The sequence below is a fragment of the Neofelis nebulosa genome, chromosome 7 (assembly GCF_028018385.1).
Source record: "Neofelis nebulosa isolate mNeoNeb1 chromosome 7, mNeoNeb1.pri, whole genome shotgun sequence".
Lineage (NCBI taxonomy): Eukaryota > Metazoa > Chordata > Mammalia > Carnivora > Felidae > Neofelis > Neofelis nebulosa.
The window spans coordinates 81558913-81580699 of record NC_080788.1 but is presented as its reverse complement, the minus strand read 5'-3'; the positions used below and the strand labels follow the sequence as shown (position 1 = coordinate 81580699).

The following is a 21787-nucleotide window of genomic DNA, read 5'->3' as shown; positions in this document are numbered from 1 at the left end:
TTTTTCATGTTTTATTTTTGTGTACTTTTCTCACATTTCAAAGTAAGTTATCCACTAAAGACCAGCATCTCACTTAACACCTTTATTAAATGTTATAAATAGCATATTTGAAAAATAGGCATGCCTGCTAAAGTGTGCTTTACACTTTACTGCTTTTACAAAATAATTGATAGTAACTTAATAAAGGGGTCATTTCTGCTCTTAATGCTCTTTGTCAGAATGTTAGTTTCCCTGGTTACCTCGGATGACTCAGAACTTTGTCCTTTATAAAAATAAAAGCGTTTTAAAGGGGTACTGAAGGGGTGCCTGGGTGGCTCCGTTAAACATCCAACTTTTGATCTCAGCTCAAGTCTTGATCTCAGGGTCGTGAGTTCAAGTCCTGCATTGGGCTCTGCACTGGGCAGGAAGCCATAACTTTAACAAAAAAAAAAAAAAAAAAAGACGATTGGAGGCTGGGTTTTCATTTAATTTTTCAAGGAGTGATACTCCCAGCCAAGAATTTGTGGTGTAAAAGTTTAAACCTATTTTATTTTATTTTATTTTATTTTTTTATTTTTGAGAGCGAGAGAGGCAGCATGAGTGGGGACGGAGCAAAGAGAGAGGGAGACACAGAATCTGAAGCAGGCTCCAGGCTTTGAGCTGTCAGCACAGCCTGATGTGGAGCTTGAACTCACAGACTGCGGGTCATGACCTGAGCCAAAGTTGGCCGCTTAACTGACTGAGCCACCCAGGTGCCCCTGTTTAATTAAATGAAAATTCTTGTTATGTGGATATATGTGGTATTTTATAGGAAAGGGTCAGTTTATTATCTTCCCATACTTTGTCAAATGTTTATGTAAAATTGTCCAAGGCAATTTCAGTTCTGCCTTGCTCATACATGCTGCTTTCATTGCTTTTATACACCTATAAAATCCCTGGACTCCAGAGATTTACTGGAGTATAAGTATTAATTCTAGACCATTTAACACCTATTTCAGGTCAACTTGTAAGTTGTTTCAGATAGGATCAGTGTGTGTGGGGAGGGAGCTAGGATGTACAGGTGGCTGAGGGGGAGGACAGGTTCTGTCTGTAGACAAGTGAGATGGGATGACAACACCTCTATCTGAAGGGAGAGCTCTATATTAAGGGCATTGTGATCATTTTTCTTAGGAACTTAACCTTACAAGTATGTTTAAGTAAAAATGTTAATTACAAAACATTTTTGTTGAACCAAGTAACTAAGAGCATCATCTCCTGCTGTTTAACTTGGTAGTGGCTGTGTATAATGCCTAAACAGTAGCCATTCAATAAACAATTGAATGAATAAAAAAATTTTAAGAAAAAATTCAGGTTGGTCTTTCTACATAAAGTACTGAATGTAGGATTTTTTACCATGTCCCAGGGAGCGAGGACTTGGAATAATAAAAGTAAAGCAGCTTAGAATAATAGTCACTAATAGTTTTATTGCTTGGTCAAACTACAATAATTTTTCCTGCAGTTCCATTTTCAATAAGTGATTTTCCTTAAAGCCAAATGTTTACAGTGGTAAGTAAAAATTTACCAACATTTTTTTCAGTACATGGATGACTTTTAGAGTATAAGCCAAATATATCTATACACATATAAAATTAAGGATATAAATAGAAAAATATCAGACAATTCTATCTTATTCAGTGAGATAGTTCAGTTATGTTATTTTGAAAATACACTACAAAAGAAGCTTGATACTTCATTCCCTTCCATTTCATTCATAATTAAAACTTTTTATTAAGTAATAACTCTTACTGGTTTTAAGACAACATCCATTATGGGAAAAATGACTTACATATGAACTGAGTTAAAGAAGTATTTAAGTTTCATTCTCTTTATATATTTAATACAGAATGATGAGAGAAGGAATGTTGCTTTTGTTCTCAGTATCAGATTCTTTTATTGAGCTATGGAATTTATGTCTCTGTACATTTAATACACATTTTAGAATTCTTAAGATTCGGATCCACAATATCTCCTGTTTCCAGAGTTTATAAGGTTCATGATTATGAAGCCTCAGCAGAGTGTTTAATAATTCTAAATTGTAATTAGAAGGTAGTAGCTTTAAATGAATGCTTATTTGCTTGAAACAGCTGTTGGCATTTTTAATATAATAGTTTTGTATCTGGTCCTAGTATGCTATATAGTATTTCAGTATTAGGAGAAAATGACTTATACATTACATCCTCTTATACTTTTTCTTTCAGTTGTCAAAATGTTACCATTATTGCTGGGATTCCAAGAAATCTCTACAAATGCCTCTGATGACGTCGGAAACAATTGGTTCTAATCCTGTGAACTCTCTTGTGAAGAAAGCATGTGACTCCTTTGGTTTAGAGGCCATGTCTTTGAGGTCATCCAAAGGTGCCCAAGCCACTCCAACAGAAAAGATGGTAATACCTACAATGAAAATATTTTTACATGCATTAGAACCAAGCTGCAGCTTATATAGAAAACCAGGTGTAATTATTTGTCATGATTCAGTTTACAGTTGGAGAGGAAGCTCTATAATGTCTGAAGGATTAAATCTCCTTCACCAAATGGTTAGCTAGGTTTAAACAGTCATCAGAATGGCTAAACAGTTGGGCCCAAACCAAAAGTTTGCCATCAGTATAACTTAACCACATTGGCAAATCACATGATCACTGACAAAAAGTTATGTGATGACCTGATGGATAACTTCTTAAAGAAATAACTATAACATACTTAGTGAAATGGTGAAAACTGCCTGAGATTGGCAGGAGAATGGTCTGCCTGCTATCATCACTCCAGTAATCATTAGACTGGAGGCCTAGCCAGTATAACAGAGCATGAAAGAATGGCACAAAATCTGGGATACATAAATGGAAGTTTTCTAAGGCTCATGCATTGGAAATGGTGACTAGTCTTCTGAATAATGAGAACTTTGCAATTTTGATGTGTATGTTACATTGGCAAAATGACCAGTAGTCAGAAATTGTCAGTGTTAGGCGCTTGGGTGGCTCAGTTGGTTAAGTTTCCAGCTCTTGGTTTCGGCTCAGGTCATGATCTCACAGTTGTGGGACTGACCCCCGCCCCATGCCTCTGCCCCTTCCCCGCTCCACTGTTAGCGTTGGATGCTTTGCAATATCCTCCCTCCCTCCCACCTCCTGCTCAGGTGTGCACTCATGTGCCCACACGCTCTCTAAAACTATACTTAAAATGTAAAAAAAGAAATGGTCAGTGTCTAACCCCAAAGCAAAAATCTGGTGAAAAAAACAGCCAAAGAGAAAAGGGTCTGTGCAGCTGGAATAATTTCTTCTAATTACACATTGAGGCATAACCTCTACATTCCCTTGCACCAGTAGGCAGCTTGTATTCCAACTACATTTTGGTTAAGGTGATAACTACACCAGTTTGATTTACCTCAATCCAACTGCAGTAGTTGTTTAGCACATTCTTAGTGTATCCTACCATCTTTCTTTTGAGTGAAATTTCCTATGTTTGGAGAGCTTCTGAAGTCACTTCTAGGACTTCATCCCCATTCTAAAGGTATTCAGTGCTCAAAATTGTAAATACTTGAGATGTAAATAAAGCAGGTTTAGATTATGTAAAAGCTCCTTGAAACAATTTCTGATTTATTACCCCACTCAATACTCCCATCTCCTCCCCTGGCAAAAGAAAACAAGTAAAAAGTTTCCCCCCTCAGTTTTCCTCACTTGTAGACTGACTGAAGCTCAGATTGTAATTATATATTGGGTCAGAGCTAAACAATTAAAAAAGTTACCACCTAGCCTTGAAAACCTACCTGTATTCCGGCTTTTGTTAACTTGCACTTCACAATCTCTAAAGGATAATTTTCATGAAAATGGTGTGGCATAACCTCCTGAAGCTCAGCTAATTACATTGGCAAAATATATTTGATTTAATCTAGTTCAGTTAATTTAGCCTGAACCCCGTTAACCACAAATTAGTTCAGTAAGATACGTTGTTAAGAAGGATGACAGCAAACAGGTCTTCGATTTAGGTTAGCTACTGATGGATAAAATAAGCTAGATGTACATAAATAAGCCAACATATAGCTTAAGTTGCACGGATGGGTTCTCTACCCTACTAAACAGCATTTCATCAATATAAAAGTATGTAACAGTGGCTAATGTGTAAGAGGGAAAAAGTTAAGTCATGAGGAATTAAATAGGGAAAAGTGTGGAAAAGTATACAAAAATGCAAGGCCGCTAATTCCCCTCTCCCAAGTTAGCTTTTGTTTTTGTTTTTTTTATTAAGTATTATTGGACCACAATCACTCAGTTTTATCCCAGGAAAGGGAACGTCAGCTTTTTGTTGCCCTATTTGATCTCAGCAACACATTATGCTAATGTTTTCAGGAATGAGTCGCCTTTGCCAAAAGTAATATTAAGGTTTGGGTAAGGGAGAAAGAAGACCTTTTTATACTGTTTTATAACATCAGAGTGTGTTTTTATTATCTTAAAAAAAAAAAGACTAAGAATCTAAAAAGGAAGTTTAGATGGAATAGAATTAAAGTCTACTGGAGACTCTAACATCTTAGAAAACTCATGCCAGACTCAAAACTACTTTTTAAAAAAGGATAAATTATCAAATAGGTTCATGGTAAATTATGATAAATTGTGATTGGGTGGGGGGATATATTCCAAGTTTGGGCCCAACATAAGCACCTGTAACATGCTTCCTTGACACATGACATGGTTCTCATGGCACTTCTCCCGACAATACAGTGGTGAGGAGTGTGGACTCAGCCAGAATGCCTGGGTTTGAATACTGGCCTCACCACTTGCTAGCTATGTGGTCTTGAGGAAATTTGTTGCCTTATCTGTAGAATGACATTCATAGGACTGGTTTGACACTTAAGTCAGTTAATATTGAGTAAAGCTCTTAGAACAATGATTGCCATTACATAGGTGTTTGTTCAATAAAATAAATGCTTACATTTATATTTACAAAACTCACTGAACCCCTCCTCAGTTCCCTACCCAGACAAAGGACAAGAACTTACCTGCATCATGTGCAGCAGCAGCAGGGCCTCGGACATCATCATAGGACTGCCCGTCTGTGACAATTACCAGGAAGTTCTTGTTGGGGCTATCCCTCACAGGACCAAACACGTTTCTAACAGTGAAGGAAATGGCATCACCTGTAGCTGTTCCACCGCTCATGTAGCGAATGTTTCTGATAACAGCTAGGACATTCTCTTTGGTGCTGTAATCAGTGAAAGTGAATTCTGTGCGCTGATCATAGGTGAACTGCACAGCAGCAATCTTGGCACCAATGTCTGAGATTTCAAAAGTCTTGGCTATGTTGGAAACAAACTCAAGCATGAGGCGAAAATTACTGTCTCCAACACTGCTGGAACCATCAATTAGAAAGGCAATGTTCACTGAGTTATAGCAGGTCTTGCTGCACATCATTTGCTCATGAGTGCAGAGCTTCTGTACCAGAGGCTTTACATATTTTGTGGTGCCAAACCAGTTGGGCATGTGGTAAGAGAAGAAGCCATTGTTCCGACAGACAGCCTAATGGGGGAGACATAAACGGAATCAAAAAGTGTGTCTTCTTAAAAATGATAAAAACATTAAATCTTGAACGTTCAGAGTTAATCCAGATAAGGGCCAGTCAGCACTATGCCTGAAGGTCCAAAAACTGAGTAACTACCCTAACAGAAAAGACCCCTCACCTCCTTACCTTGTCAACAAATGCAACATCCTGAACCATCCCCAGTTCTTCAGGGATAGGCTTGGCCACAGAAACTATAAATACATTCACACCAAACTCTCTGGCCACAATGCCTGCTTCCTCAATGTCATCAGAAGGCCAGCCATCAATAAATACCACCACCACTTTGGGGATCCCTCTTCTTACTCCAGCGTCTGCTGTGAAGAATTTCTGGGCGGTATGCTTCAAGGCTTTTCCTAGATTTGAAGAAGAAGCAAGCTGGAGCAGCACCGCTGCTCAAATGACATTCCCATTTCCCTGTACCAACTTGATGACACCAAAAGTTTAAGAATTTAACTTACATAGAACTTGGTTCTATAATAGACGCATCAGATGCAAAAGTTTAATTATCCATCAGATCTATTTTATTTTGTCTTCACAACCCACATTACTTCCCCCATCACCTCCCAGAAGCCTCATTTTTCCTTACCTTACATCAATCATCAGAAACACAACTGACTCCCACCTCTGTACTTTTGCTATCTAGCCCCTTAGTGACTGATTACCTCTAAAGACTTAGAACAAGAAATGTCCCTTCAGAGGGTCTATAGTGCTAAGCTAGTTCTTTCTGCCACATCTGCATTTGTTAAACAAGTCTGTTGATCTTTGCTTCTTTTTAACTTGCTGAACATGTACTTCTCTAAAGTGGCATCTGTTCTATCCAATGTAAGGATTATAAATCACGATACTTTTTTGGCTTGTTTTAAACAAGCAATATTAATTAACCATTTGGCATATTTTTCATTACAAATTGAGTATCTTAGATGATCAAGTACAAACCTAGCCAAGATTTCAGTGTCAAGAGGAAGAGTTTCACATCTGCTTAAATAAAATAGCCTAATACTGTTTTACATGTCTGACTGCTTCATAACCCTCTCCTGTGTTACATTCCAGGTGCCAAAGTCTACTTACCTGTATTGGAATTACCCCCTCTGAAACCTACTTCCTTTATGGCAAACAAAACATCTTTGGCTGATGTAAAGTTTTTCAAATAAAATTCTATTTTGGGATGTTCACTAAGTGGAAAAATAGGAAAAAAATGTTATCTAGAGAGAACTGGAAAGGCAAAACAAGCAACATTATATAACTTTAAAAAAAGTAAATTGGCCAATGCCTAAGTTTCTTAATCCCATAGTGTACAGTCAACTAAAGTATTGCATCCTTACTTAAATTTCAAGGCATCTTGCAGAAATGTAACAAAAACAATTGCTACCTTGAGGGTTTATCTGGGTAATATGCTAAATACGTATTACATGTATCATCTCATTTCATCCTAACTCTACACAGTGTAAACTACTATCCCTACTATGTAAGTGAAGAAACTGAGGCTCACAGCATTTTGGTAGGTTGCCCAACAAAACACTGCTGCACTTTAAATTCAGGTTTGTCTGGCTCCAGAACACCTGAAACCAGGTTTAGCTGAAGGCACTGGGCTTAATGGAAATCTGCAGAGTAGGGCACCAGAGTAGTGGAAGGTGACTGGGTGTGAGGCTAGGTCTGTTCCAGTGGGAGACCATGGAAGCACTCAACAGTGTGGGTCTATTAACTCAGGCTTCTGGTTAGAAGAGGCAATTTCAAGGACACCGAGGCCAACGTTTTAAAAATGAGAAGATAACAAGAAAATGCATCAAGTATTATAATTTTGGATTTGTGTTATAAAAAATGATATTGACATATGCTGATCTTAAAATTATGTATATTGTAATATTTGGGACTTTCCATATTTAATAGTAAAAGGATTTCAACTCACTTTTATCACTATGTTTATTAGAGACCATGTTGAGTAAAACAGTTACACAACCATTTGTGTTGGTTTTTAGATAAGTATTTCATAAGTGCAAAATTTTAAGATCTTAGTATTATCAATTGCCATTAAGTCAAGATTTTTGAGGTAAAAGTATAGCACTGACTGTACTTCTGCATATCTTTCTGTATATCTGGTGAAATGTTGGGCCACAAAATCAGATATTATGGGTAGATAACCTTTTCACATTAATGGTCACTTTGAACTATCCCAATTGTGATTTATGAGATTTATTCTTAATTTTGCATCCTTAATGTTACATTGTTATTCTGCTTAAATATAAACTCTTTATATAGTTTATTCTGAGGCTCTTCCTAAAATAGGAAAACTATAGGGGTGCCTGGGTGGCTCAGTCAGTTAAGCGTCCAACTTCAGCTCAGGTCATGATCTCACAATCCGTGAGTTTGAACCCTGTGTCGGTCTCTGTGCTGTCAGTTCAGAGCCTGGAGCTTGATTTGGATTCCGTGTCTCCCTCTCTCTCTGCCCCTCCCCCACTCACACTCTGTTTCTATCAAAAAATGAATAAACGTTAAAAAAAATTTTTTTAATCGGTAAACTATAAGTCTCAAAGTTTATAGAGAAGCTAGTCTTGTTTGATTCTACGAGATAGTGTAGCTTTCATCTTGAAAAAGAATTGGATACAAATAGCAAAGAAAAAAATGTAAGAAGAAAAGTACTGAGTGGAATTTGTCCCCCGCCCTCCCAGGATGTTAAAATGTACAATAAAGCTACAATTATCAGAGCATTGTAGAAAAGATGTAAGAATTGGCTTATAGATCAAGGAAACTGACTTGCTTAACTTGCATATAAAATTGGCATTACAAATCAATGAAATAAACTCATGTGTCTTAAAGATATGGGACAAATAAATTATGTAGAAAACCAAAAAATTCTCATACCAAATTCTCATACCAAAAAAATTCTATTTAAATTAAGAACCAGTTGTAAAACGTAAGAACAAATGAAATAGAAATTAGTAGGTGTAGTACTGGTGACAGCAATTTAAACTGGGTCAACTTTCTAGAAAGCAATTGAACTTTGTATCCGAAACCTTAAAAATGTCAGAACCTTTTGACCCAATCTCACTTTTAGAAATCTAGTCTAATGAACTAATCAAAGATGGCACAAGGGTGACATAAGGATGTTAATCACAATGTAATGTCCGATGGTGAAAAAAATGGAAGAGTAAACAGTCATGCAAAGGAACATTCTAAAACATCATCGATTTAGAGCATTTGTGGTGTAAAATGCTCAAAATACAAAGGGATGAAAAACAGGACATAAAACATTTTTATAGTTTGAGCTTTTGAAAAAGAAACACATTATGCAGAAAGGGGTGAAGGATGGAAAAAGTGGTGGAAGGGGAATGGGAGATACAGGCTTCCAGTTATGAAATGAGTAAGTCAAGAGAATAAAAGGTACAGCATAAGGAATATCGTCAATGGCATTGTAACAGCATCTTATGGTGACAGATGGGAGCTACACTTGCAGGGAACATGGCATAATCCACAATGTTGAATCACTATGTCGTACACCTGAAACTAATGTAACATTGTGTGTCAACCATACTTCAATTACACACACACACACACACACACACACACACACAGACATGTACATGTACAAGCAAGTATTTTCTTAAAATACTGAAAGGGTATCAAACATTTTATAGTGATTATCTCGGGAGAGCATATTTGGGAAATTTTTCTTGTGCTTTATATGTTTTTCAAGCTATCTATAGTGAGCATATTATTTTCCTAAAAGCCATCAATATTATTTTTAAATGAATAAAATTAAAAAGATCGAGCTTCAGATCTGCACTCATGGAACTACGGGAAATGTTTAAAAGAATAATGACAGAATAGGGAAGAGAAACAGACCTATAATTTCTTCCTTCAGCAAAGAAGAATCAGGAATTGAGCAGAGTATATATACAGAGGTAATTTTGTTGTATGAACAACAAAACCTTTTTAGTCTACCTTCTGGTCATCAAATTCTCTAAATCTTTTTATTCCAAAAAGCAAGCACTTAGACCTACCCTGTCTGCTTAGGCAGTTTTACATCCTATATTTACAGTTCAGGGATTCAGACTATCCACAACTCTATGTGTTTATACTGTACTGAAATACATGTATCCACTAAAACGGCTGATCTTTTATCATCAAGTCTCTTTCCATTTTAACAAGTTGGTACCTGGCTTGAACAAGGCCCACGTGTGGTCCTTCTGTTCCAATTCCCAACATTAGAGCCACTTTGCCAACAAAATTCTTCTGTAGATTAAATCGGCGCTGCCCAATATTAAAACTTCCATCAATCAGAAATGCAATGTCTGCTTTACAGTCTGAAAACCCAAACATGTCTCTCCGTTAGCAGTTTCAAAGGGAGGGAGAATGTTATTTTCCCAAACGGATATGTGGACTCTTACCTTTATTGCCAGTTTTCTTTTCAGGTGTTTTCTTTAGTCGTTTACCTGAAACAAAGGAAGCAGTGGCATTAATAGGAAGACAGTTTCATAGCAAGAAGCCCACATGGGGAAAAGCTTGTGACAAGGAGTGCCATTCTTAAAAACACTTGTTTTGTAAAAAAAAATTAATTTGTTCACAGCTTTTTGGACTGGGGAAGAAATGCCCCAACAAAGAAGTCAGGACTATTGTAAGCCTTGCCCCCAATTCAGGACTTGATATCTCAAACCCACAATTGAGGCAGGACCAGAAATGCCAAGAGTTAGATTCTAATGTTCTTAATTTCTTTGACTTTAAAACTGCCACAATCTTAGGAAAGGAGATTCCTGGCCTTTGTTAAAATGGACACACATTGAATTCCTTTTATTCATATGACAAATGGAGCTAGGAAGTCACTTTGTCCAGTTTCTAGGCATGGTTTATTATATCAGAAAGAAATAGGACTTCAAGAGAATGTTTGGTAGCAGAGTTTATAATTGAAAATAGAAGGATAGGAATTTGAAATATAAAATGTTTCCTTATATAATGCACTAGTAAACTTAAGATATTTGTTTTGTGTTTCTTAATTTTTTTTAATTTTTGAGATAGGGCATGAGCAGGAGAGAGGGGCAGAGGGAGAGACAGAATCTTAAGCAAGGTCAATGCTTGATCCTATAACCCCAGGATCATGACCTGACCTGAAATCAAGAGTCGGATGCTCAACTAACAGAGCTACCTAGGTGCCCTGGTTTTGTGTTTAACATCACTGTTTATTTTTTATTTGTTTATTTTTAACTTACTTATTTTTGAGAGAGAGAGAGAGAGAGAGCAAGCAGGGGAGGAGCAGAGAGAAAGGGACAGAGAGGACTTCCAAGAAGGCTCCACACTGTCAGTGCAGAGCCCAATGCAGGGCTCGAACCCACAAACTGTGAGATCATGACTTGAGCTGAAACCAAGAGCTGGATGCTTAACTAAGCCATGCAGGTGCCCCAACGTCAACTACTTTTTAAAGGAAAGCTATCAACAACACATTTATTTTTAACTTCTAAATGTTGTGCCAGGCTACTAGGAGATAGCTTCCATACCTGTTGATGGACGTGCTGTGGACACTGCTTGTCCTGTGGCCTCCTGGGTACCACTTTTACCTTCTGTTAAAATAAAGAGAAGACTATTTTTTCCTCTTCCTTCTTTACCATCAAAATATAATGAATCTAACTTAGGTGTCTATGGGATGATAAATGTAATCAAGTAATGGCAACTGCATGAGTAATTGCTTCATGTGAGTTTCAAAGACCAAAATGAATTCTTATCTATTAAATTGTATTTTATTTTATTTTTTTTTTAATTTTTTTTTCAACGTTTTTTATTTATTTTTGGGACAGAGAGAGACAGAGCATGAATGGGGGAGGGGCAGAGAGAGAGGGAGACACAGAATCGGAAACAGGCTCCAGGCTCCGAGCCATCAGCCCAGAGCCTGACGCGGGGCTCGAACTCACAGACCGCGAGATCGTGACCTGGCTGAAGTCGGACGCTTAACCGACTGCGCCACCCAGGCGCCCCTATTAAATTGTATTTTAAAAGATCACCAAAAATGAATTCACATTCATTTTCATTCACTAGTTTTTTGATTTAGTGTTGCTTGTAAGTGTCAGGGCATTCTGATCACAAGTTTCTATTGCAACCTTCTAACAGCAAGATTATCCTTCTTCCATTCAGCCAAGTTTGGCCTGAGTGGGCTTTGCTTGTCCAGGTCACTGATTCTAACCCATAGTTGACTCTTTCAAGTCTTAATCACAGGCTTTTCTATCAAAGTCAAAGACGTTGGGCTAAGAACAGCAGAAAACGTTTTTGAGGGTCAGGCAATATTTACACAAAGGTAAAATCAATGTAATTGTACCTACTTGTCACTGTGAAAGAAGCAGACCATCTGGAAAGTGTTTGAGACTGAATGCCATTGGCAACTACTGAGGAATAGTTTTCTCGACCTGGTAGGCTATATATTCGCACAGGTCCCCCTGAGTTGCTGATTACTCCCCTGCAACACAGAAAAACAGCCGATGTTCTACCCACACTTTTCCAGGGGTATCCGACTGACTTATAGTGCCATGTTACATCTATTGTTCTGATAATCAAGAAAATAGTTTATCAGGGAAGACATCTAAGGATGCTGTTGGCCTTTTTAAAAACGTGCTAACATAGGTACAACATCTGCCTGGGAAAAAATGGTTTTATGCTGTCAAACTTCTTAAATGTTGATAGGAACATACCTATAAGATCCCATTCCCTGCAGCTCGGAGATTCAGGGTTAAGAGCACCAAATAATTTTCTTAGTTTTCTAAGGTACTTTAACTACATGTCTTTGGACAACACACACACACACACACACACACACAAAGTCTTGTAGGATAGCAGAATGGGTGATGAATACGGGATCTGGAAGCAGACCTGGCCTTTCATTTCCAGCTCTGGCACTTGCCTAACAATGATGACCGTGGGCAAGATCCTTGGCAACTGAGTAGTTTCTTCATCTATAAAATGGAATAAAATTGTACCCACCCTATACAATTCTCAAGTTCTCATGGAAGTTAAAACTATGTCTGGCACACAGTAAAAACTCACTAATATATTACATGATTAGGAATGTTCTAAAATCACAGGAATCTAGCTGCCAAGAAATAATACAATTTGTCTTTAGTCAGAAAGCTTACTTTGTGTAGCTGGTGCTTCATGGATATCCAGGAAAACCTTAAAAATGTATCTATCAGGGCGCCTGGGTGGCTCAGTCGGTTAAGCGGCCGACTTCAGCTCAGGTCATGATCTTGTGGTCCGTGAGTTCGAGCCCCGCGTCGGGCTCTGGGCTGACAGCTCAGAGCCTGGAGCCTGTTTTAGATTCTATGTCTCCCTCTCTCTGACCCTCCCCCGTTCATGCTCTGTCTCTCTCTGTCTCAAAAATAAATAAACGTTAAAAAAAAAGTTTAAAAAAAATGTATCTATCTTCTATGGCCAAAATTGGCACCAAAAGAAAGAAGATAGTGGGTCCATGTGGCTAAAGAGGGAAAGGAAATCATCACACTTGGATTTCTCTCCCCTTGGCATGTTTCAGCTTACCTGTGGATAGCTGCACCACATATGCTTGATACAGATGCATACACTATGTTCCCAAATACGGAGAATTCCTCAAGAGAGCAGCCCCCTGGGCAGAGGACATCTGCTTTCTCTTTCCTGATGTCCAGGCCTCGGGTAAAGCATGTGATAGCAATGGGAACTGAAGAGAAAGAAGGGAATGTAGTGACCATTCTTGGGACTTTGAGGGGGATGGGGAGGTGGAAACTAGGGTCTGAGGTTGAAGGTTTACCTCCCTAAATTCTACACTTCTTAAGAATATTAACATATGTACCACACCATTCCAGATTTTAGCTAGCCAAAACCCAGCTTTCCAATATAATCTAGTCCTCAACCACTCCAAAGCCTAATGGGAGAATTTTCTCAGTTCTTATGAGCTTGGGAATATATAACTGGGAATATATCAGAACTGGAAAATGACATTAGTCAGTCACCATTTATTAGTTCATTCTAGAAACGTAAAAACCTCACAGTGATAACTGTGGACACAGTTGCCGGAGCTAACAATATTATATCTGGGCCAAGCCTATGAGGAATATCTTCATAGACACATGCACAAACCTCTTCAAGTCTCATCCTTTGCTTTGGAAGTCCATTTACACTAGTTTTCCTCCAACTGCAGTGTCTTAAAATTATCTCTTAAGTAGGCCAGTAAAAAGATGTTTCACTTTACAAAATGTCATTTAGCTCAATCGTTCATTTTACAGATGCAGAAATTAAAGCCATGGGGTTAATTTGCTCTAGGTCACACAGCTCAACTTCTGCAGAATCAGGGAAGGGAATCAGAATCAGGGAATAAGGGAAGTTAGTCCCTTTGGAATGAAGCATTTTTATCTGAACTGAACCTGCTTATTTCTGGTCAAAATCTGCCCAGAGAGATCTATCACACAGTGAATGCATTTTTAGAAAACAGTGTCAATACTCTCAAGTTTTACACAGCCAACCCAACTAATAAGGAACTGAAGTTTGTACTAAAAAAGATGTTAGGTAGACACAAGTTATTGGCAACATGTAACAAGATAATATAATACCACATGTTAACTCATCAATTTACTATAAATTTTAAGTTGAGAATAATGTTATTAAATACTCCTTTCCAAACACAAGAATATTGTGATTACCCAAACCTTTTTGAAACAGATGTTAATAAAAAACCAAAAAAGCACCTTTTCCCCAAGACAGTAATACTATCTGGTCATACTGCCCCTTTGAGTAGCCTGCCTCTAACAATGACCCTCTTCCCAAAGCTCTCTGTGCTGTGCTGCACCCTGGACTGTACATGTCCATGGAAGGGAAGGCAGGATGCCAGGTACAATCCTGACTCCTTAGCTGTGCAACACTAAAGATCGCGGTGCAAGTTAAAATCCTTACCAAAAACAATAGCCTCAAACCTATGCGCCCCATACCTGTTATCAAACAGCCTGAATCCTTCCTACCACTTTTGGTGTCATCAGAGGCTGTGCCTTTAGCTGCCAATGCTGACTTGAGTTAAGGGAGTGAGTGAGTGAGTGAGCGTGTCTTACCCTGATTCCTCCTTTCAGGAAAACAAAGGATAGATTTTGTAAAAAGAGTTTGCCTTTTATATTGTAGAAAACACACACACCCGTACTCGGACTTATACATGTGGAACAAACTGTTTTTTAGACTCTCTCCAATATGAAATGGGTCTATAAATAGAGGTTATTCCTAGAAACCAGGGGTTCAAGCAAGGTGGGACATAGCATTTCTCTGTCCCTGTCAGCTCTCGCAGTCTTTAGTCGGGTCTGGGAGGCTTATCCCTGGCCTCAAACGCCGTGGACAACCCGGGACTAGTGTGCCCCTTGGTGGGACTCAACGAATACTCCCCCGCCTTGACCTTTGATGCCGAGGATCGCGTCGCCAGGTACCTCCCGCGATGTGGCGAGTGGATTCCGGGAGGCTTCGTTCTCCGCGCCTTGGGGAAGAACGTCCCCATCGGATACCAGGGGCCCCCTCGCGCGGGAGAAATGAGTAAGCCCGCGTAGACAGGCTGTGGGAATGGATGCGGGTGCGCCAGACAGCCGCTCCAACCTTGGCGCCGTGAACCTTCCCTAGGGCCACAGTCCAGGGACTCGGTCTGGGCGCGCTTCTACCCGCCGGCCCCCAGCCCCTCCCACCGCCTGGACCGAGCCCTGCTTCCCTGACCCGTGAACACGTAACTCACCGGCTCCCTCGCTGCCCGCAGGTTCCGGCAGCAGCAGCAGACAGACACCTGCGAAGAGAACACAGCGCGAGGGCTCACCCCAGCCTCCACCCCGCTTGGTGCGAGGGGAAGAGGGGCGGGGAGGAGCGCGTACCCACCGAGGCAGAGAACGGGGATCCAGGCTGCAGACATGGTGGTCGAGGGGGCTGCTCGGTCCTGGGAGAGAGGAAAAATGCAAGGGAGGCTCTCGGGAAGGGAGACCCTTACGTCCCCACCACACTGGGCCGGCCCTCCCGTTAGAGATCCCGCACCCCTCGGAAACCCAGGGGTGGCGGAGGGGAGGGAGGAGACCTAAGAGGCCGCTGCCCCCGAGCTAGCGCTCTATCTGGAGGCGATGTTCTGGCTGCAAATCGAGCCAAACCCAGCATCGATGTGCAACCTCGGCCCGGAGGAGGGGGTGCGATATCAAGACAGAAAGAAGCTGGGCGCGACAAAGGAGAGACTCAGACAAGCAGGCGGCAGGGACCCGCACGCCCGCCGCCGGACGCCTAGGGCTCCGCACCTGAGTCGGATCCGCCCGGCTGTGCCCGAGTGCGGAAAGCGCGGCTCCCGCCGCCGCTATAAAGGGCGGGCCGCGCGCATGAGCACTGTGCGGGGGGCGCGTGGGGAGGGGGCTGGGAGCCGGTACCCCGGGGCCGGGCGGCGGCCGGCCAGCTCCGCCCTCACCCCCTGCCGGTACCCGGGGGAGGCCCGCGCCCAGGCGCCTCCCCCCGCGGCGCGGACCTTGGCCACCCGGACGCCGCGTCCGTCCCTAGGGGAGGCGCGAAGGCCCGCGGCAGAGTCCCGGAGACCCCGCGGGACCCGGAGTTAGCGGTGTGGGAACGCGTGTAGGACATGGGTGGGACCCGCGCCTGGGGACACGAGCGGTGAGCCCGGGGTCCCCGGCGCCGGCCGCCCCGGCTGGACTGCGCTCCGGGCAAGGAGGCTGCCCGACGTGCGGGGCCGGCCTCACCCGGGCTGGGGAGGGACGGTCCCCCACTCGCGGTTCCCGACGGCGGAGCTGCGGCCCTCGCGGTGAACCCCGGCTCTGCTTTGGCCCAGGCGGCTGAGGTGACCCAGGGCCGCCGCCCGCCCAGGCCTTGCGCCCCCAGAGAGCTACCAGGTCCACGCGGCCTCGGAACCAAACTTTCCAACTTCGTGCTCGCGTGGAAACGGAGTTCCTACTTCTAAAGCAAATGTAACCTAGGTTTGGCAAACGCGTCCCTCGTATTTTTAGAAACCCTGTCAAGTGATTGGTTATTCTTTCGACCATAGGGATCCAGCAGCCTTCCGACTTGGTTTCTGCTGGAATCGGATTTTCCCCAGCGGGCTCCATTCACTGTAATGCGCAAGGCCACGCTTCGGAGGTGGCCCGGGCCCCTCATTGTATTTGCCTTTTCTTCCTTTCTGGGTCAGGAAGGAATTATGCTTGATTGCCTCTCCCAGTTCCCAGACCTGGTGTCTGTAGTGATTGCACAGAACCTCAGATTTGGTAATGTGTCCTCTCTCATCCTGGTAATTTTTAACAGGTGGAAGTGGGAGAAAGCAGAATTGACAGGCAGTGTGACCTCCGTGGCCGTGACCTCCACAGCAGCCTAGGAACCATCTCCAGACCCAGGAGAGGTGGCAGGGTATCGTTTTTTCAAATAGTTTTATTTAGCCCAAAGAATAAGCAATCATTTATATGCCATAAAACCCATCCCTTTTATGTATAAAATCCCTGATTTTTAGTGAATTTACAGAGTTGTACAGCCATCACCACAATCCAATTTTAGAACCTTTGCCTTACCCCCAAAAGGACCCCTTCTCCTCATTGAGTCAATTGTTCCCCACCCTCAGCCCTAGGCCATACTGATTTGCTTCCTGTCTCTATACATTTGCCTTTATTGACATTTTATATAAATGGAATAATACAACTTCTGTTACTGAACATAATGTCTTTGAGGTTTATCCATGTTGTGGCATGTATGTGTACTTGCTTTTTAAAAGATTTTTAAATGCTTATTAATTTTTGAGAGCGAGAGAGGGACAGAGTGTAAGTGAGGGAGGGGCAGAGAGAGAGGGTGACAAGAATCTGAAGCAGGTTCCAGGCTCCGACCTGTCAGTACGGAGCCGGTGGCAAGGCTCGAACTCCCAATGCTGAGATCATGACCTGAAATAAAGTTGGATGCTTAACCGACTGAGCCACCCTGGTGCCCGTATGTACTTGTTTTTTATTGCTCAGTAGTATTCCCATACATTTGGTATTAGGAAAGATACATAGCACCCCCACCTGGAAGCCAAACACTGTAGTGGTTTTACAAGTATCCTCTCCATCTGGAATGAGTCAGTGTTTGAATCAGGCAACTGTGGGGGGGAGGGGGGTGGTGCTGATTTCATTCCCTTTACTATTTACTATTTGAATGTCTTCTGGAGAGAAAGACTAACTAAATAACATTTGTTGGCTGGGAAGTTTTTTATTCTTATTTTCATGGCTGCTTTAAAGATTTAAACCCTTCCGTGGTAGAGACAATTGCCCTTTTCTTCAAAACCCAGTATTCTAGCCACCACCCCTGATATTTTTCTTGGTAGAAATTTCAAGCCTTCAGGACTATTAAAGCTGTCTTTTCCATGATTGTTTATTGAGTATCCTCAATCAGTGTTGGATAATCTCTTCCAATTAGGCTGGGCAGATTGTCATGATGCTACATAATGAGGGAGAGTTCAGATTCTTGGAAAACAGCTCCCACTCCACAGCTCTGCAGACAGGTGCCCAAATGGCCAGAGGGGTGCATGCTCTTCAGAACTCCCATGGGGCACAGCCCTCCTGTGATGTAATTTCACTGAACCATTTGGCAGAATGAAAACTATGCAGCTGTTTCCATGATTGACTCTGAGTCTATGGCTCTTAAAAAATAAAGGAAATACCTCATTGAGTTTCACAGTTGTTTACCCAAAGATACAATTTTAATTATTTTGTTTTGAAACATTTAAGAGAAGTTTTTCTTCCTTTGTTTTTCTGGTTTGAAAGGCCAACTAAGAAGGGTGGGGGAGTGGGGATGAGATTTTTCATTCTCAGTTTGTACCTCATGTTCACCATAAGTATATTAAGGAAAAAATAACTTGAGAGGTAGTTGTCTCTGCTGTGGGAATATCTATAGAATAGAGGGAAAGCCAAAGGAATCTGGGTATGTTTGACTTAAAAAGACAAATTGTTAAAATTATAGTTTTGCATTCAGTTGGGTGACATTTCGGGTTATTGTACTCCTGAGATGCCTGGGTAGTTTACCCTGCTTTAATTAAGACTATTTGATATCCAAAATTTAGACTAACTCCTTGTAGAGCAGTGGATTCCTAACTGGGCTGCACAATGGAATCACCTGGGGGAGCTTTAAAAAGTACCAAAGCCTGAGTCCCACCCTTGAGATTTTATGTAATTAGTCTGGGATGGGGCCAGTGTGTTAGAATTTTTTAAAGCTCCCAGGTGATTCTAATGGGCTGTCCAAGATGCGTAATACTTAGCTCAATATTAGAGGTTAAGCTAATAATTCTAATTTTCCTCTCTTCTTTCATTATCTTTTCATTAAAATTCCATCAAAAATATGCCTACTGTGTTTCCCAGATAAAATATGGAAGCATCTTCTGGCCTGATGTTTGTTTAAAAACAATCATTAATGGGCGCCTGGCTGGCTCTGTCAGAAGAGCTTGCAACTCTTGATCATAGGGTCATGAGTTTGAGTCCCACATTGGGTGCAGTGATTACTAAAAATATAAATAAATGAAACTTTAAAAATAATCCCTAACAGAAGAGTTGAAAACTCAGTTTCAAAAGTAATTATCCCCAAGTGTGCTGTCAGGTCACAGAATGGGCTGGCCTTGTTAAGGGAGTGAGCTACCTGTAAAACTATTACCCTAGGTGGGATTTTTAGGCTTCAGGATGCTGCTGGCAGCTCAAAAGAGTTCCTCAAGAATAGTGTGGTTCTCTGATTAGATTTGGTTCATTACCTCCACAGATAAGCTCTTAGTTTACAGGTCCCTTCTCTGTTTTGTCTTTACCTAAGTATGAAGTTGGTGTTACCTGGAAGTTTTAATGTTCTTGTTGTTGATCTTTTATTTTTTAATTTTCTTTAATGTTTATTCATTTTTGAGAAACAGAGAGAGACCGAGCATGAGCGGGGGAGAGGCAGAGAGAGAGGGAGACACAGAATCCAAAGCAGGCTCCTGACTCTGAGCTGTCAGCACAGAGTTCGATGCTGGGCTCAAACTCACAAACCGGAAGATCATGACTTGAGCTGAAGTTGGACGCTTAACCCACTGAGCCACCCAGGTACCCCTTTTAATTTTAATTTTTATCTTTAAAAAGAGTATCAGTCCTGTCCCACCCCCTATCCTTAGCTCCCCTGTAAACTTACTTAGCTAATGCAATACGTAGTAACTTGGTTTTATTTCAGTCACAGTGAACTTAAAGTGAATTTGTTCCCTTTAGGGAAGTGTATGTTTATCCTGCAGTATCCCATAGGTTATGGACCATAATCAGTTTGAAAACTCCCATCACCTATGTTATCTTACCACATTGATGTTTTTTCTAGATCTAGTTTGCCTGATTGTTTTTTGTTCACATCTACTACTAAGCAAGTATGTACATCTGGCCTTTCAGTTTTTAATGATTTCTAGCAACAGAATAAATGTCTACAGCTTCTGAGGAGTGAAAATCAAAAAGTTGATTCACACTCAATTCTACACCTGAAACTAAGATTACACTGTATGTTAACTAACTGTAATTTAAATAAAAACGTGGAGGGGAAAAAAAAAGTTGATTCAGAGATAGTCCTGTGACCACTAGAAATCACTCTCTTTTTCTGGAACTCAGTTTCCTTTCCTATAGGGTGAAATGGATTAGACCAAGTGATTGGAAGAGACCTCCCCCTGGCCACTTTCTGTGATTGGGCAAATGCTTCCTGGGCATATATGCCATTTTTCTGGGGTTTGGAAGGCCTTAGGAAACACTGGCTGTGCCAGCTGGCTCTCACTTGTCCCAGAAGCCATCATTTCTTATGCAAGTTCCCTTTCTTTTCACCTCTCACTGCTAAACTATGGACTGGATTATCTTTGCCCCTATTTAACATCAAGTAATAGAGGTCACATTGGCCACTGGAGTGCCACCAAAACTTCCCTCCTGAGTGAGGAAAGCTGTGGCAGGGAACATGAATTCATTCTAAAAGGCCCAGCCTACATCCCGTGTAAGCTCCTCAAGAACAAGTTTCTTTCCCTCTTTGATCATTGCTGTACCCGTAGTTCCCAATGCAGTGTCTAGCACATAATGGTTATTCAATAAGTATTTGTTGAATGAATGAATCAATCCCATTCTATCTTATCATTTGTTCCCTTGTACTATTTATCTGTTAATTTTAATTTTATTATTATTATTACTTTAAAGTAAGCTCTGTGCCCAATGTGGTTGAACTTAAGACCCTGAGAGCAAAAGTCATATGCTGTACAGACCAAGCCAGCCAGGAGCACCCCCTTGTACTAATTTTTAGAAAGTACTTTAGAACAGTTTTATTTTTTAAAGCTCTATTTATTTATTTTGAGAGAGAGAGTGCAAGTGGGGAAGGGGCAGAGAGATAGAGAGAGGGAGAGTGCAGAACCCAATGTGGGGCTCAAACTCATGAACCAGGAGGTCATGACCTGAGCCAAAGTCAGATGCTTAACCAACTAAGCCATGCTGGCAGTAGGTTTACCGAAAAATCAATAACACGGAGAGCTACTGTTAATGCTACACCCAGATTCCCTATTATTAACATCTTTTATTAGTATGGTATAGATGCCAGTGTCAATGAACCAATACTGATACATTATGATTAACTAAAGCCCAACTTTATTCAGATTTCCTTAGTTTTTACCTAATATCCATTTTCTGTTGCAGGATCCCATCCAGGATACCGCATTACTTTTAGTCAGCATGTATTTCCTTAGACTCTTCTTGGTGAAGCTTTCTCAGATTTTCCTTATTTCAATGACCTTGACAATTTTGAAGAGTACTGGTCCCTCAGTAGGGATTTGTCTGATGTTTTTCTCACCATTAGGTCGGATTATGGGTTTTTGGAGGATGGCCACAGAGGTGAAGTAACACTCTCCTCACATCATATCAAGGTTGCGTATATCCTATCAACATGACTTAATACTGTTGACATTGACCTTGGTCTTGGGGCTGGAGTGGTGTTTGTCAGGTTTCTCTGCTGTAAAGTTACACTTTTGTACTTTGGCTCAGGTCATGATCTCACATTTAGTGAGTTTGAGCCCCACGTCAGGCTCTGTGCTGACAGCTCTGAGCCTGGAGCCTGCTCAGATTCTGTGAGTCCCTCTCTCTCTGCCCCTCCCCCACTCACACTCTGTCTCTCTCTCTCAAAAATAAATAAACATTAAAAAAAAAAAAAGGAGTGAGGAGTTAGGTTCAACCTCCTTGAGGGCAGAGTAGCTATATAAATTACTGGAAATTCTTCTGCAAGGGATGTTTGTCTCCTT

The 21787-nt window shown here is 41.2% G+C and overlaps 1 protein-coding gene across 2 annotated transcripts; it reads right to left on the bottom strand.

Moving 5' to 3' along the window:
* Positions 1–1422: 1422 nt before the first annotated feature.
* COCH (cochlin) lies at positions 1423–16426 on the bottom strand. Of its 2 annotated transcripts, none has more exons than XM_058738751.1 (12): positions 16257–16426; positions 15403–15460; positions 15266–15313; positions 13069–13225; positions 11862–11995; positions 11046–11108; positions 9945–9989; positions 9713–9860; positions 6628–6731; positions 5686–5912; positions 5000–5516; positions 1423–2409 (listed from the first exon to the last, which is right to left on the bottom strand). In XM_058738751.1, exons 2-12 carry the CDS (start codon positions 15434–15436, stop codon positions 2234–2236), a joined length of 1653 nt encoding a protein of 550 aa, XP_058594734.1. In that variant the 5' UTR covers positions 15437–15460; positions 16257–16426; the 3' UTR covers positions 1423–2233. The 2 variants fall into 2 exon arrangements, with proteins under 2 accessions (XP_058594734.1, XP_058594735.1); XM_058738752.1 differs by lacking the exon at positions 16257–16426 and adding an exon at positions 15807–15931.
* Positions 16427–21787: the final 5361 nt, after the last annotated feature.

Excerpts from the sequence above, each read along its gene's own strand:
- COCH (XM_058738751.1), bottom strand. The coding sequence starts at position 15,436 with ATGTCTGCAGCCTGGATCCCCGTTCTCTGCCTCG. Across the intron at positions 13,226-15,265 it reads TGCGGGCAGCGAGGGAGCCG|TTCCCATTGCTATCACATGC; the intron begins GTGAGTTACGTG and ends CTTTCTCTTCAG. Across the intron at positions 11,109-11,861 it reads TGCTTCTTTCACAGTGACAA|AAGGTAAAAGTGGTACCCAG; the intron begins GTAGGTACAATT and ends TTATTTTAACAG.